This window comes from Cricetulus griseus, chromosome 5 (genome assembly GCF_003668045.3).
Source record: "Cricetulus griseus strain 17A/GY chromosome 5, alternate assembly CriGri-PICRH-1.0, whole genome shotgun sequence".
In the NCBI taxonomy this organism is placed as follows: Eukaryota; Metazoa; Chordata; class Mammalia; order Rodentia; family Cricetidae; genus Cricetulus; species Cricetulus griseus.
This window is the reverse complement of record NC_048598.1, coordinates 180323850-180341962: the sequence shown is the minus strand read 5'-3', so window position 1 is coordinate 180341962 and position 18113 is coordinate 180323850. Positions and strand designations below refer to the sequence as shown.

At 42.1% G+C, this 18113-nt stretch overlaps 2 gene segments (V, D, J or C); both read right to left on the bottom strand.

Moving 5' to 3' along the window:
• Positions 1 to 13: 13 nt before the first annotated feature.
• On the bottom strand, positions 14 to 4515 carry LOC107977517. The segment is given in 3 exon segments: positions 14 to 72; positions 3939 to 4364; positions 4470 to 4515. Coding segments are annotated over 3 exon segments (531 nt in total).
• Positions 4516 to 14539: 10024 nt separating this feature from the next.
• Positions 14540 to 14978, bottom strand: LOC103158651. The segment is given in 2 exon segments: positions 14540 to 14850; positions 14933 to 14978. Coding segments are annotated over 2 exon segments (357 nt in total).
• Positions 14979 to 18113: the final 3135 nt, after the last annotated feature.

Here is an 18113-nt window from a genome sequence, read left to right as displayed (position 1 = left end):
GAGATGGGGCTGCTCAGCTAGGCCCTGTGCTTTCAGCCTGAGCCTGAGGCTGCTTTGCATTGGGGGAGGATCCTGAGAGAATAAAAGGGGGCAAGGGGCAAGGTTCCCAGTTTCACCTACAGGTGTCTGAGATTTGCTTTATTTTCCTCAGAGGAACTGGTGATGAAAAATTTAGAAAAGTTTCTAATTCTTTGTGGATTTTTCAATTCCATGTAAACAGGAAATTATGTGATGCACACTGTGCAGGACTTGGAATGAAAGCATTAAGAGAGTCCACATTCACACTGTGCAAGCTGAAGAGAGTACCACATCCTCAGTGCATATCCTTGTAAATTCAAGTAGATTTAGTCACAGGATGTACTTTAGTTCTTAGTGGTGGGAAACAAGAAGTCATGACCTGGTTGGAATCTTTTCTCTTTTCTCTTAGTGTGAGTTGAGTTAATGTTATGCCTATCAGTCATCTGGAAAATTCAGGTTGTGAGGGAGAAACTCACAAACACTTAGTACACTTGATTTTAAATGTTTATCTGAGGAGAGACACTAGGGAATTAGATAGCAGCTTTACCCTCTCGGGAACCATTCCACATTTGTGGGTTATGATTTCAGTAAGTGATATTTTAGGTGAGTGAACTTCTCCAAAGCCTAATCTTTATATTAGTTAATACTTCCCATAGGGACCTCAGAAACAGATAAGAAAACTCTCTCTGTCTCTCTTCATATTTAGGATGTATCTTGGTCTATGGTGATTTATTTACTCTGACCTCATAAAAAAGCTCAGAATAAATAAAACAGAAATCATCTGTTTTCACTGCTGGGCAGCTCTGCAGACTGCAGGTTTTATGTGTGAGACTCACAACTCAGAATTTTCTTCCTGCAATTGGAAACAATGGAAAAAATCATAGCTATGTCCTCAGGAAACAATGGAACACATCAGAACCAACCAAAGCACACATGTGTTGAACTGTCCTTGTTGGGGTCCCATAAAATAATTGTGCTGATCTCATCTGTGAGACACGGGTATTGGGTTGTGAATGTCAAAGGGAAACTATAATAATATCAGAGCTATGGGTTTGGGGTTAAATAATCCTAAAAGGTCATGAGACTTTTCAATGACAGAATGAGTGGATAATCAGATTTACCCATGTCTATCAGTGAGACAAATATGGAGAAGAAATCTCAAATGTGTCCATTAGAGTGCAAAAACGGGTTTTTTCAAAGCTTTGATAGTCTGAGGAAGTGGAAACTTATCTCTGTGTCAGAAGAACAAGTGACAGGGTGTTCTCACATGGTGGAGAGCGCCCTGATCATCCTGATGAGCCCCTTCCCAGCAGTGAGGCCACTTTTACTCCAATCATCAAAGGAAAACCTGAGTTTTTCATACTGGCTTCCTTCCTATGTTGAGAAGAAATTCTCTAACAGGGCCTCTCTTCCCGGAACACTGGAGTCAGTGACGGGATGAGATCCTCTAAAGCAAAGTCTGTTATCACAGCATAATGGACTCATATTAGTTTCTGTGACTTCTTTTTTTGACTTATACAATAGGAATTTACTTCTTTTTGATTTTCTAATTTTTTAGTAATTAAGTGTCAAACTGGTGTGCAGAGTGAAAAGATTCATTCTCACTAAGTGGATATTAAATACCAACTGATGTCAATGGAATGTTCATAAAGCTCTTTTGCATCATCCCTTATCTTTTATTTTAATTTTTGAATACATTTTACATCCCAACCACAGTTTGCACCCCTCTTCCTACTCCTGCTTCCTCCCACTTCCTCCCGATCCCATGCACATAATCCCCCAAAAGGTTAAGGAGTCAATGAAGCCTGACACATCAAGTTGAGTCTGAACCAAGCCTCTCCTCCCCATCAAGGCTTGTTGCAGAGAGTTTTCTTGTCTGCTTGGCCCCAAATAAGAACAAAGATGCTATATCAAATATTTAACTGTTAGCCAGTGGCTTGAGGCCCTTATTGGCTATCTCTCCTTTAATTATTAACCCAAAACTATTTACCTATGTATTTCTACAAAGCCTTATCTTTCCAGAGAATGCCTGGTGCATCCTTTCTTCCCAGGTTTTACATAGCGACTCTGTCTGGTGTGTGTCTCTGCCTAACTTTCCCAGAATTCTCCTATCTGGTATCTCTGCCTATCCTTCCTGCCTGGCCACTAGCCAAACAAGAGAAACATATGTACAGGAGGACATGCCCAATATCTCCTCTTTTCTGTCTAAATAAAAGGAAATGTTTTAATTTTACTTTATTTTTGTTTTGTTTTGTGTGTTTTTTTGTTTTATAAACATTGATCTAAATATTTTATACATGTGTATGTTTTCCCTTGGGGGAGCAAGGATGGCAGGAAATCTTTGGCTCCTTCTTAGGAACATTGACCACACACGTGTGGATGGACCCCATGCAGGCAGAGCAGGTCAGAGAAGGTAGAATCGCATTGGAGAAGCAACTGTGGCTTCTGACTGCCTCTACAGATCTCTTCCTAATGGCTGAAGCTATGACAACAGAACCCTTTCCAGGCTACTTCCCCAGAACTCACAGGACACCAATGTGTTCTGTCCACAGGTGTTTCACCATCACAGCAACACCACTCCATCACAATACTACAGACCTAGATCAGTACCCAGTTGACATGGTGCTTTCATTGAACAAACATTATCTCCTGTCTTCCAGTGCCCAGCACCCTTCATAAAAACACTATGTATGCGATCCCACAACACTTGAGGAGAATGCTATATTCTGGTTCCTGTAAGAGCCACAACTTGAGTGGTCTGAGCTTCAGATAAAGAACCTGAGCTCAGAATTAGCCAGAGGTCCTACACATGGTGTTTCTTCTACAGCAGCCTATGTAAGACACCTAGAAGCTTGTAGGAAAGAAAAGTGAATAATAGATTAAAAGAAAATTCATCACACACATTAAGTTTTTGTGGAACTGTACAAGCTAACCACTAAGAAAAAAATGGAAAAGAAACAAAAAAGTTACACATTACCCACGAGTGGGATAGGAGCTGTTTGCAGAGAACTGATGCCCAGAGTGTCACTAGCATCAGTGACCTCATGACTCAGTGCTGGGGCCTCATGCCCATGTTATTACTGACACCACAGCTGGGGCAGCACTGGGTCTGTTGCCCATAGCTTCTGTGATGATGACATAGAGACTGAAGGTCATCCGGGTCATGGATCTCTGCACCTGCCTGGTTTGCTTGTTTTACCTAAGTTGAACCAACACAGTGCTCTAACCCAGACTCTTACTGAGTGTCTGCCCTGAGTCTAGGGCTCCACAATCTCAAGAGTCCTTTGTTTCTTCAGGATCTGACCCTGGTCCCCATACAGAATCATCTGCCCTGTGTGATTCTAGGCCTGTTGTTCAAGTCATGAAAAACATGTGTAATGTGGCTGTAGAGATAGCTCTGTGTTTCAAGTTCTAGCCACAGAAGAACAAGGACCTGTGTTTAGTCCTCGGTAACTCTAAAGAGAGGTAGGTTTGGTAGCGAACCAGTAAGCCCACCTCTGAGACATAGATCATTGTGATGACTGGCACTCACTGGGCAAACAGTCTACGCAGGTTGTGAGATTCAGAGCCAGTGATGAAACTTGTCTCAAACACATGATGCAGAGTGATAGAGGAAGTCACCTCCTACCAATATGTACACAAACACAAAGATACACACAGAAACACACCAACCATATATATATATATATAGAGAGAGAGGGGGAGGGAGGGAGACAGGAAGGAAGAAAGGGAAAGAAAGAGAGAGAGACAGCAACAGAGGGAAAGGTTATAATAGACACACATAACCACAGATAAACTGAAATTTGAGTAAATAAACCTGTGGACCCTCCAAAGATTAGTGGACACCACGTCTGTAGAAAGAATCCCCGACTGTGACATGGAGCAGCACCCCAGACACTGAGGAGTCCAGTCCTTTATACCCTTCTCTACAGGCTCTTCTGTGACCCAGAGAAACCTGTGCTCTGCGCGCCCCCTGCTGGTCCTGAGCATCCTGCAGGGAGGTTTGTGTCTGAGCTCACAGCAGCTTTCACTCACTGTGTCTCTTGCACAGTAATATGTGGCAGTGTCCTCAGACTTCACACTGTTCATTTGTAGGAACAGTGTGTTCTTGGCATTGTCTCTGGAGATGGTGAATCGGCCCTTCACAGCGTCGGCATAATAGATATAACTACTAGCACTACTAATGGATGCGACCCACTCCAGCCCCTTCCCTGGAGCCTGGCGGACCCAATTCATGTAATGGTTACTGAAGGTGAATCCAGAGGCCTCACAGGAGAGTTTCAGGGACTTTCCAGGCTGTACTAAGCCTCCCCCAGACTCCACCAACTGCATCTCACACTGGACACCTGCAAACACAGAAAATTCTAGTCAGAAAACTCTCACAGAAGCTAATTATTTTTTTCTTTTTCTCTTGTGAACAGAACACACAGCAGTTTGTCTCCATAAGTTACCTTTTAGAATAAGGACAAAGAAAACCAATTTGAGTCCTGAGTTCATGGCAAGTGGCCTGTGTTCAGTGCTGGTCACAGAACGGTAGGACCTGGGAATCCCGGGCTGGGCTCCTGGGTCAGAGCTGCAGGTTCAGGGCTGGGCTGGTTTTCATGGGCACAGAGAAGCCTCATTTGCATGTCTTCCTGGTATAGGAGGCTCTAAAGACGGACCTGGGATGATCAGAGCAGATAAAGGAATCAGTTGCACTGATGACAGACACAGAAATTGACAGTGTAACTTATCTCTGTGCACACATTTTCCATGTGAAGAATTCACCACACTTAATTTAGTTCCTTTTGCAGCAAACACACAACACACACTGTGTTTCCACACTGTCATGTCTCCTAATTATTAGTGAGAATTTAAAAATCTCCAACCAGAGTAGTGTTTTTAGATATGTGCTCAGTCTCTCCCTCTGTTGGTTTGGACACGGCTTCTCCCTGAGGTGGAAAGTGGACAGATTCATTGCTGCCTCTAACAGAACTCCTTCCCTTCGACAGGAACACTTGAGACTTTCTGGATTTTACTCTTTTCTGACAGAATGCTGTCCTAAGGACACAGGAATTCTACATGTGGGGCACTCCTTTTTACTGTTTGTCGTCCTCTCAGTGGTTGCTATGGAGACATTTTTATATTTTCTATACTCACTTTTTCACCTCCTGAGCTTTCCTCATGATCACTTTTTAATCCCCACTCTGCCTTTCCGTTTTCTACCTCACACTAGGTAATGCATTACTGTCTTTATGTTGTCTTAGGCCAATTTTTATTTCTCCATATTCATATATTCAACCTAATAGGGACACTTAATAAATATTTATAACAACACACAAATTTATGGCAATTATATGACATTATTTTTAGTTTCCCCAGTTCTCACACTTCCTACACACCCATCCTGTTTCTCTCACACACCCAACTTTTCCTTTCAAAACTCCAGTATTTCCCTGTATACTGCTCCTCTTCTCCTTCACTTAAGATGTCTTTTCATGCCTTTTCCATTCTAGATCCAAAGCCTACATAACAGAAATCAGAACACCCAACAGACACAGTCTCAAATTCATTCTGGATTCTCTACATGGCAGGAATGCTCCTTCCAAGACTTCAGTAGGCTGTGTGACACCACAGAGGAGAAGAATTTGCTCTGTGCCTTGGAAATAAAATCCACTGGGGAAGTGACTGCAGAGATGGAGCCAACCAGTTCAGCCAGCTCTCAGAGAATGTCTGTTTGGTGCTTGTTGGGGAGACCCCACATCTGTGTCCATTTATGTGTGTGCATGATCTTTGTCCTCAGAGTGGCAGAGGTAGAGACTGGTGTGAGCATTAGTGATCCAGCCATCTCATTCAAGCAATGGTGGCCTCCTATACTGTGAGTGCAGTGTCTCCCATGCCTGGTCCTCTGAGATTTAGGTGAACATTTTTCAGTCGTTATCCTCAGTATGTCTCATATTGGGGTTATCTGATATTTTCATTGTGGTAAAAAGAATCTGTGAAAATTATTACAAATATGAATGTACATTGCTCTTACTATATTGAAGAACTTGGCATGAGTCTATTTAGTCCAGTACTTTTGTTTTTGGTTACTCTAGAATTTGTTTGTATTAATATTCTATATTTCCTTGTTCCTTGAGTTTCACTATTCCATGAGTCCCCATAAAGAAATTCACTAAGAATAAGCAATTTTCTAAGGTAAAGAATTCATACTAAAGGCAATCATTTGTATAATTGTCTTCTATTTGATGGGAGGATTTTTATTCTTAAGTGTTTGTTTAGTCACTTGCTTACTTATGTCCTGGACACATGTATACTCACTTAGTGCTCTATGTTATCATGAACAAACACACAAAGCATCCTATCAACAGGAAGAAACAGATATGTATAGGTAGATGAACTGGATCTCTTACTTCCTGTCCTTTTACAGGGACACCCTGCTTGAGCTGGACTATCTATGTATACCAAACTGATATAGAATTATGAGATATTTTCTTGTCATTGTCTGCCTAGTGACAAGATTAAGGGTGTACACCACCATTCCAACCACCTCATGGAGGATTTCAAAGATTAAATAAGTAATTGGAAAATGCTTTATTTCACAAAAAATATTCTGATCATTATTTCCCTTCTTTAATCTTTTCCTAGAACCTTCCTGTCAACCAATGTGATCAATTCTATAACTTGCTGAGTTTTAAAGATATTTAGAAGAATGGCTTCATGACTTTAATTTTCATATTGGCAATAATTGGTTTAAAAATCAATAAGTGAAAATGCGTTTTTCTCTTTTAAAATCATTTGCTTTTATACCTCCCTAGTACATGAATTCTGTGTAGTATGGCTTTTGTCTGACCTTCAAGGAGCCTCTCTCTTTTACACACCTGTCTCCAGCAACTCCAAAGCATGCCCTAGTTCTACAGTCATGCCAGCTGAAAGTAATTGAGCCTAAGTTTCCCTCATGTTCACTGATATGCCTCTGTGTGCAACAGAGTCTTAGAGCACACTCAGGACTTCAGAGTCATCTTTGGAAATAGAGGTGCATTTACCTTCACATGGAGTTATATGGGTGTGGGAAGAGTCCCCATCTAGCTAAAAAAATCCCCATAAAGCTAAAATACATCAATCTCAGCAAATAAGCTCCATGGAGCATTCTGAATATATATTTTAAAAAAGAACTTGATCAAATATATTCATCACTAATTTTGTTCCCATTTTCAATACAATCTGTAGAGTGTATAAGTGTATAGTCTAGGTAGGTTTATGAATGCTTCCTTAATATGTTATATCTTCATTGTAAACTCTTAGAAAACACAATATTTTTATATGTAATGTATGTACTTTTATCAAAAGCCAATATAATTTATATAAGAATGTCTCTGAATAAAGTAAACTTTAGTATTAATATGAGTATAAAATGTATTGTTTTATAGGTTAAAATACTTTTATTAATGTGTACACTGTGTACTGAGAGAATTCAGGATGGAGGAGATGGCTTTGTGGAATGGGGCCTGCATCCCAGTATGAGTGTCTCAGTTTGATCCACAGCACTCAGATTGAAGCTGGACATGAAGGTGAATCCTACAGTCCCTGCACTGGGAGATATCCATTTGTCTGGTGATATAGATGTTGGTTTTATGAAAACTTTTCTACCTATGTGGGTTGGTCAAGAAGAAGGATTCCAATCAGAGGATGTGGGGCAAGAAGATGTCTGTTCGTGAGAACATCACCTCTCAACTTTGTGTTCCCTGGGGTATCTGAGAACCCTGCTGATCTCATGGATGCACTTTAACAGGGAATGACATGGTAATAATCTTTAACAGGGAATAGCAGTATCACAAAACGATATTTATTAGTCAATATATGAGGAATATGGGTATGAAATATTAACATTTGAATCGAGACCTCATCTGTATTGCCTAAGAACTCATAAATTGAATACCTACCAGCGCTGGAAGGGGAAAAACTACAGAAATGCTTTATTTTAATAATGAGTATGTATTTCTGTGTAGGCAGTTTAGATTTAATGGTTACAAACTCAATGCATCTGTCCTTATAGGTGGCTATGAGCAGCTAATTTCATGTGTCAGGAAATGTACATAATCCCCAGTTGCTTCTCTAGTACTGGATGGGTAATCATGTTCTCAAGAGTCTACACACTAATAGAGCTGAATGAACCTGCAGGATATTTTGGAAATGACAGCCAGGCACCGAGAGAACACAAGGACCTATTATTAAGTGTACTCTAAGAAATGGTTGTCAAGGAAATTAAAATTATGGTAGAGTGTCCCTGATTTGTACAGTGTAATTGTGAAGATAACTTAGTTACATGAGAAGGATTAATAAATTCTGTGTTTATGACCGTTGATCACAGTAAATAAGAACCTATACTGGTCTACATATATGGAGGTAGTAGAATTTTATGAGTTAACCCCAAAAGACAGACTCGTCATTTGACATGTTGTGGGATAATTCTCTAGGACTTTATTGAAAGCTAATTTTTACAAAGATACACACGTGTGAAATAGAATCTGTCAAACAGGATAACCAGCTCTATCCTTTTATGGAATCTTCTGGTGTAGAAGAAGGACACTATTGGAATTTTGGTTTCCATGGCAACTTGGCAATATGATACCAATTTAGAGAAGCTGTGGATTCTCTACCACATATACAAAAATGAAAAGGATGAAGAAAAGTGTTTTCAAAATCCCAAACCTCCTTTCTGAACTTACCCTGTCAGCAAATGTCAAAAATGCTGACCCCTTTTGAAATATCCATGCAAATAAGGAAATGTATAAACATAGGTGCACATATATGGTATGTATAAAAATATGTGCCATTGAAAGGGATAAATAGCAGCAATTGAATATCTCAGATGCATTGTGGGTAAAACTTATGTTCTCGTGTGTGAACCCAGAAATTAAGTAGAATATGAAAGAAGAGAGGTCTCTAGAGGATTTCCATGGATGGAAGAGGAAACCACAGGTGCTGACATAAAAACACATGCTCATGCAGCATAGTCCAATTTCATAGATTCTGAAACCACCCCAGACTTGTCATGGGATCTTCCTAGGACCCCTGGGCCCCTGCTGATCATGAGAGTCACTGCAGGGACCATTCTAGCAGGCCCACACTGGAGTTCCTCACTGTGTGTTTCTGGTATAGATATTCATGGCTGTGTCCTCGGTTTGCAGATTGTTCAGTTTTAAGAAAACTTGCCTCTTGGATGTGTCCCTGGTGATTGGGAATGGGATTTGAGAGCTGAGTTTGAATCAGTGCCTCCACCACTGCACGTTACTCCCATCCACTCCAGAACCTCTCCCAGAGGCTGGTGAACACAGTTTACACCATAGGCAGTTAATGAGAACCAAGAGGCAGTGCAGGGGAGAGACTGGATCTGTGAGGGTTATGAGGCCGGATCCTGACTCCTTCAGCTGTACCTGTGACAGGACACCTGAGACAAACCAATCACGATCAGTCATACAATCTATAATGACCTGCCTGGTTCCCTCTCCTGAAAATCTGCACACTTACAGCTTGGAAAGTTCACCAGGCATAGGAGCAGCATCAGGACAGCCATGCTCTTCTGGAGGCTCCAGTGAGAAGGAGATGACACTGCTCATCTAGGCCTGGTCTTTCAGCCTGTGCCTGAGGCGGCTTTGCATTGGGGGAGGATCCTGAGATGATAAAAGGAGGCACAGGACAAGTTTTATAATTATCCTTTCAGGTGTCTGGCATTTGCCTATTGTGTATTAGTGGAAATGAAAATGTATACTCAGAAAGTTTTCGCTAGTTCTATCTGAGTTTCTCATCTGTGATATAGAAGAAATATTATCAGTCACATAGTGCAAACCTGTCAAGCAAAAATTGGAATCTTTACAGTGAGTCCATGCTCATGCCATGAGACTGGAACATGGTATCATATCCTAAATGCGTTTGCACATATCTCAAAAATCAAGAAGTGAATTCAGGACCGGATTTGGGGCTCTTAGTGATCAGAAATGATAATAGACAAACTGAGTAGGGATCTCAAGAATTTGTGGTAGGGAGGTTAAATCAAAGCAAACACAGCAAAAGACAGAAGAGGTCAAGGAGCAGCATAGTAAATCCACACCCTCCTCTGCTGACACCCCTATGAGTCTGGACAGCATGTCATTCTCACGTATAGTGTGAAGTTGAGGCACAAAATTTTCTGAAATCTCGCTATTTTATTCAACACCACACACCTGAATGAGAAGGTAAAAATAACAGCAGACTGTGCTCATGAGCAACACAGTGTCTGCCTCACACTGAAATGTGGAAGGCAGGGTCAGCTGAGCTGTGTCCTCAGCCTCTGGTGTTTGAGAGTCACTGGGATCTTAGGCAGCATGGGGAGCTGGAATGTCTGCAGAGACTTGGTCAAGGGAAGGGAGAGTCGGAACCTTAAGTCAAACCCTCAATCCCAGTCTCCCTGGGCACTTGAGCCCTCAGAAGCTCCCTTGGTCAGACAATGCTCTGATAAACTTTGTAATGTAAACTATTTATAGTTTTTGAGAAAATTTGCATTTCTCAAGCTACCTGAAGCCAAACTTGCATACTCATACAGCAACTGAGATAATTCTACACAGAGACACGCATACAAGGACAGACAGGTATATGTACATTAACATCCAATGCTATATGAAAATATTGTGTTTTCATCTATGTCCTGCATTCTGCTTACAAACAAAACCCATGCTCATATGAAATATACTTTGATTCCATGGATGCATCCCACTTCCCTGTCTCTGCTTCCTCTTTCTCACCTTTGACCCTCTGACCACTCCTACTCTCATGTTTCATTTTTTTTCTCCCTTCCATATTTCTCTTGTAGTGGTATATTATTTATGATTTATTAAAGCTCCCCTGACGATTCAGAACAGCAAAGGCAGCTACAAGCCTTAGAAACCAAGCACTCACTTTTAGTCCCAGCAGCCATATGCTAGCAGGTGATGGTACACACCTTGAATCCTAGGAGTCAGATTTAAGAGATAGAATAATCTCCTTGAGTCCAAGGCCACCCAGAACTACACAAAAGTGAATTAGTTTAAAAGAGAATTAAAGCTCACACCTTAATCCCAACATTAGGGGATTTATAAGACAGAACCAATGTCTCAATAAGAGGCATTCATTTTTCCAGCCACGCTCAGCAGAGGTTAGTCTGAGGCTTGGTGAAAGCTCATGGAGACAGGATCAACCCATTCAGCCTGAGGTAGAGGTAAGAAGCTACTGGGTAGCTGCTTTGCTTTAGTGACCCTCAGCTTGAAGTTTAAACTTCAATATTAGTCTCTGGGTCTTTTATTAATTCGAGTTTCACCCTGCTTTCCTGCACCTGAAAGACCCCTGCCCCTTAGCCCTTTCTTTCTCAAGTTTGTCTCCTCTTCCTCCTGTCGGCGGCTTCCCCGATCCCCACCCCCGGCGGCTTCCACTTCCCCCGCCACCCGCCGCACGCCCAGCCCGAGAACGAGCACCAGGTGGGCTGGCCCGAGAACGAGCACCAGGTGGGCCGGCACGAGAACAAACACCAAGAGAGCCGGCCTGGAGCCCTGCCCTGAGCCCTCGCCCGATGAGAAACACTCCGTCCCAAGGTCTCCTCCCCCAAGGTCAGCCATCTGGACGCAGAGGGAGGGGGAATTGAGTCTGTTGTACCAGACACCAGACCTTGAGAATATGCTGATCTGGAATGGCTCTGTGTCTCATTTGAACCATCCAATAGAAATGATTCTGTATTTCGCCTCATTTGAAAGACTCTATGTTTCACCTCATTTGAATAACTCTGTACTTTGCCTCATTTGAATAACCCTGTATAGCGCCTCATATACATTGACCAATGGGAATAGCTCTGTACAATGCCTCATTAGAATTATCCAATAGAATCCCTGCTCCTAGCTTGCGCTTTTTTCCCTATATAAGGATCCCTTTCCCTTGGCTTGGCGCGCTTGGCCTCACAGAAGCTAAGTCTCCCGGGTACCCGTATCTCCAATAAAGCCTCTTGCGGTTTTGCATCCAAGCTCGTGGTCTCGCTGATTCCTGGGTGCGGGTCTCCCTCTACGAAAGTACCTTTTCGTGGGTCTTTCACACCCACTCTGCTTCCTTAGTCTACTCACCCCGATGTGAGATTGTTGGGTCACATCACCTAGTGTGAGTCATTTTCTGAGACCCACACAGTGCTTGCTGATGTCTTACTAGCAAACACCCATTTTTACACAGCACAGCCAACTCCTTCTCCATCCCCTCAACCCTTGGTTTGATTCCTTCTTTGGGTACATGGCACTCACATCACTGGTTACAGGCACCTTATCCTTTTGGGGTTAATATCCATTTCTTTGGTGACTAGAGATGTTGGCTTCATGCAGTCTCTTCTGTCCACATCATTCGTCAAGATGAAGCAGCCCAGTTGGAGGATGGAAGATGGGAGATGTCAGCATCATGAGGACGTCACCTCTCTACTCAGTGTTCCCTGAGCTTCCTGTTTCCTGATGACTCCAAACTTAGACAAGTGACAGAGTGAGTTTTCCATGAGATGAAAAATGGAATTGAACTCTTTGATGAGAGAAACATTGTCCTGACCTTCAACGGGAAGTAGTCATGTTTCAAACACAGTGTTTGTTAATCAAAATGAGATACTTATGTCTGAAATATTACCATTTGAATCAAGGTCTCATATATACTACACAAGAACTTGACCATTGGAATATATTGCAACATTGGATGAGAACTTTTAAAAGTACACTGTTTTAAGCTATGTGTCTATGTTTCTGTGTGGGTAGTGTAGTGATCACAGAGACAATGAGAAACATAGACACATAGCTGAGCTGCCCTGAGTCTAGGGCTCATAATCTTACTGTTCTTTTGTTTCTTCAAGATCTGATGCTGCTCACCACACGTAATCAAGTCTGCCTTGTGTGACGGTCTGCACTTTGTGCAGGTCAGATCTCCTTACAAATTTAAAAAGCAAATGTAATAGGGCTGTGGAAACAGATTCTGCAGTTCAAGCTCTTGCCACACAGGACTGCTTGAGTGGGTTCTGAACTCAAATCTTAGATCTTCATAACTGCAAAACAGCTGGGTTTGGCAGTCAACAAGTTATGGCATCTAAGTGATACCCTCTTCTGGCCTCTGTGGAAGCCTGCACGGACATGAGCATCCAGTCACAGAATGAGATGAGGATGTCTGCCACATAAGCCTAAGGAACAAACCCGATGCAGCACAAGAAATAAGTTTGTCATCTATGGTGAAAAGTTCTCATGCAAGGGGGGAGAGAATTTTGCCTCTAGTGGTTAATGTTTACTTCTGGAGAAATCTAAGGTCTCACGAGCCAAAGCTGCCTCAATTGACTCAATGTCTGTACTGTTCTACCTCCTAAGGGGAAATAACAGGTTTTCTCTTACTGTCCTGCACTTACATCACTCAAAAGCTCACTCTTAACAGTTGGCACTGCTTGTCCCTTATTCTCATGTCCTTCTCCTCTCAGGTTCCTACTCTGTTGGCACAGCTGTATGAAGTGAGGTCATTGTGTGTGTCCATGACTCTGCCTCATTCCCTGTTCCTGGACTATTCTCATTAACCCCTGATGTCATCAATATGCTTACATTTCTCCAAGATATTTGAGGTTAAAATCCTTTTTCCTAACAGCAATACCAATTCCTAATATTGCCATGAACTTCTGTGACTCTGTCAGGCTAGTCACGAGGTATGTTGGGCAGGCAACATCCTGTTCTTGAGATGCCTGAATTGAGGGTCACACCTGAAATATCAAAGTCTTTAGGGAATAAATCAGTTTTTTAACAACATCCCTTCTGGCTCACCCAGAGGAAAGTCTTGAGGAGGATCTTTTCCCTATGTAAAAGCCATTTTCATTATGAGCTCTGAAAAGTGAAAGTAGAGTCAGCCAGCCACAGTTTGCTTCAAGGAATCAAGAAGAGCAGGTAGCCCATAACTTCTGGGGCCATTCCCAGAATTATGCAGTAAGCTGTTTATCAGCCTTGCTGAAAATGAGTTAAATTCTACATAGCGTTGCCACAAGAAGAAAATGTTCTTGCTCTTCTCAGTCCTTGTCTCCCGAAGAAGTCAGGTGACCCTAGGCAAAATTATCTATCTATCTATCTATCTATCTATCTATCTATCTATCTATCTATCTTCTATCTATCTATCTATCTATCTATCTATCTATCTATCTATCTATCTATCTATCTATCTATCATAAACTTATGTCATTCTCTGTGATACCATGAGGCACCTGGAGAGCTTTGAATATTTGTGGGAAAGCATTTGTTCTAGTGTGAGAAAATATAAGAAGTTTGTTAGAACATGACAGCTGAGAAGCTCCTAAGGGGAAATTTTATGTCAGAAGAGGAGAACACGGATTCTGATATTGAAACAGATCCCCATTCTTCATAGTTCAGAACTTCCCAGCTTCGGAAACACCCCCATACTGGTCCTAGAATCCCTTTTGGTCATCAGCGCCCCCTCCTGGTCCTGAGTGTCTCTGCAGGGAGGTTTCTGTGCAGGCTCACACTGGAGTTTCTCACTGTGTTCTGGCACAAAAATACATGGCTGTGTCCTCAGTTTGCAGATTGTTCAGTTTTAGGAAAACTTGGCTCTTGGAGGTGTCCCTGGTGATGCTGATTCGGGATTGGAGAGCTGAATTGTACTCTGTGTTTGTACCAGCCCATATTGCTCCCAGCCAGTCCAGACCCTTTCCTGGAGGCTGGCAGACCCAGTGTACATCACAGTCAGTTAGAGAGAACCCAGAGACAGTGCAGGTGAGAGACAGGGTCTGTGAGGGCTGCAGCAGGCCAGGTCCTGACTCCTTCATCTGCACCTGGTACAGGACACCTGGGGATTAACAAAATCACTATTAGTCATACATCCCATAATGATATACCTGGGTCCCTCTGCTGAAACCCTGGACACTTACTGCTTGGCAAGGTCGCCAGGCAGAGTAGCAGCACCAGGACAGCCATGCTCTGTTGGAGCCTCCAGTGAGAAGGAGATGGGGCTGCTCAGCTAGGCCTGGGCTTTCAGCTTGAGCCTGAGGCTGCTTTGCATTGGGGGAGGATCCTGAGAGGATAAAAGGAGGCACAGGGCAAGGTTTCCACTCTTCCCTCAGCTGACTGTGATTTGCCTTTTGCTTCTTAGGGGAACAGATTATGGAAACTCAGGAATGTTTTCCTGGTTCTGTCTGGATTTCGTTTCCTTGATGAACAGGAAATAACATGAGTTACACTAAACGGGGCTGGGATGAAAAACACTGATTTCACATTAATGCTGTGGAGGCAAAAGAGAGTACCACATCCTCAGTGCACTTTGTATCCCTGTGATTTCCAGCGGGGGGGGGTGTTGAAATTTAGTCATATCATTAACTGTGGGCTATTAATAATGTGAACTCCAGATTAAGGTAATACTAGAAATATTTTCTCTTAGTGATGGCTGAGTTAATTATATTCTTATGACTCACCTAGAAATTCCAATTTACAGAAGAAATACATAATCATTTATTACATGTGGTATAAGTGTTTGTCTGCTTGTCTGTCTCTCTCTATGTACTTTTATATATGTCCTTGTCCCTTTGCCATTTGAAGCACATTATAAAAGCAGATTCCTAAATAGGATTGTTGCACTGGTGAGGGAAGAGCTGGTTGGTGATCTGTTCCTAACTCTTCCAAATGAGCAGAAGTGGCAGGCAGGCAGGCTCATGGATTATGTTACCTGAAGTAATGAAAAGACAGAGGACCCCGAGTGATTTCAAGAAGTGACAAGGAGTGCAGGCTTGAACAATGGGAACTGTTTGCTATGTGGCAAAGATCACCACAGAGAACAAGGGATGTGGGATATCTCCCATGCCTTGGCGATGTACACCAGCAGGTAATGGAAGAGAGTAAGGACGCAGAGAACATCCACCTCTTCTTTCACATTGGACACCCCTCATCTTGTGTCTCTTATTCCTCTGTGCACACTCTGTGCTGTGAGAGGCAGTGGTGGAAGTGGGAACCTCACCAGGTTATTGCAAAAAATCAACTAGATAGACAAACTCTAGCTAGAGCAATGGGGCATTGAAAGGAAGTCTAGTAGATTCAAATGGGTAAGAAAGAAGTAAAAAAATGCACTATGATATGGTAGTGAACATTAAGGGACCCCAAAAATTCCACCAGTGAAATCCTACAGCTGATAAACACCATTAGTAATGCGGTTGGAAACAAGATTAACTAAAAAAAAAAGCCTTCAGTAGCCATCCTATATAGATTATCAAAGAGCTGAGAAAGAAATCAGAGAAACATCACCCTTCACAATAGCCACAAATAGCATAAAATATCTTGGGGTAACTCTAACCAAACAAGTGAAAGACCTAGATGATAAGAATAATAGGTCCTCTGGGTATACTCTGGTAAGCCAAGACTACGTGGAAATACATAGATTCATAGAAATGGGTTAATGATTAAGAGAGAGCTAGCCAATAAGAAGCCCTAACCATTGCCTGGCAGTTTTATAATTAATATAGCATCTGTGTGCTTACTTGGGGCAGAGAAGAACAGCAGGACAAAGTGGGACAAGAAATAGTTTTCAAGAAGACTCAGTTCCAGAGTAGCAGGTTCTCCTTTCTTATTTTCAGGTAGGTAGATAGTTGCTATGTTAACACAGAGCCTATTTCTTCTCTGAATGATGCTCCTGTAACTCATACATCAGACACAACCAACACTTTTTACAGTGAGTGGCTACAGAGAATGCCATAGGATTGTTCATGGGAGCCAATTTAAGCAACGAAACCACCAAAAAAATCACAAAACTCTGAAAAATATGTGATGAAATTTTCTATGGGAATGGCTGGTGACTGTTGAAACATGGGTGGTAGGTGATGTTAGCAGGGGTTTGTACACCAGTGACCTTTACCAACTGAGTGTGCACATGAATACCTGTCAATGAACCCTTACTTGAGATGGAAACCAGTTTTTACCAAGATTTAAATATGGGCACTGTCAAGAATGATAATCAACTATATCCTATTTTTGGTCAGTATTGCATAATGAGCCACCCTGTCACCCCTGCAGGCTCCGTATCCTGGTCTATAACTGTAGAAGAACACATCCACTTTACCAGAGGTCAGGCTAGATCTAGAGACCCCAGGCCAGGAGAACAGAGAGGAAAAAAAAAACCAAGGAACAAAACACCCATTGAACAAAGACAAATACATTATGAGCCTAAAACAGTGGATAAGTCACTTTCATGTTTATGAAAAATAAATTTAATTTGGGGAACGGGTGGTTTTTCCTTACTTGTAAATTTTCCTAAAGTTTATTGTTTCTCTCTGCAAGCCGAAACTCATTCTTGAACAGATTGGAATTTCAATGCATAGGACTGCCGGCTCTGACCAAGTAGGCAACCAAGAGCCCAGTGGTATGTTATGCGATTCTTAGGAACCCCAAGTCAAACTGTCAGAAACTCAGGGAGTCATGCAAGCTGCCTTTTGCGAGCATCGGTATGCTCCAGGCCATCTCATACCCTGAATCCCTTCATAGCACTGTGGGAATACGGTTAGCTCTGGGCAGAGCTTGCCTTCAATGGCCTTGATGCTAGAAATAGTGATGATGCCCACCTTCCACAGAGACATGGCCTTGTCTACCTTTCAGGGTTTGATATTGTCAAGAGCATCTCTTTCTTTCCTAGAACAAGCCATGAATCTACTATCCATATGCAAAGAAGTAGCTGATTGGAGAATAAGTGTACACCTCTTACCTGTGGCAGCTTGTGTGCGTGTGTGTGTACCCCTGAGAATATGTGTTGTGTGTGTGTGTATGTGTGTGTGTGTGTTGTGTGTGTGGTTTCAAATATATACTTAGTATTTGATTATAGCACACATGCTACAGAAATGCGTTCTGAAGGTATTCACGTGTACAGATTCCAAGCCAGTTTAGGACTTTTTGTGACTATTTTCCATCTTCTTTCCAGATGACATTTATGATCAGAGAGTTACTTGTTGAGGAACTGGTGTTATTGTCAAATGTTTGGCACCATCGATGTTCTGTAAAAACACTGATGCTAGTACAAACACCTCTCTCAATCCTGGCAATGAAAGTTGTCCTAAAACATTGTGAAAAGCAAAT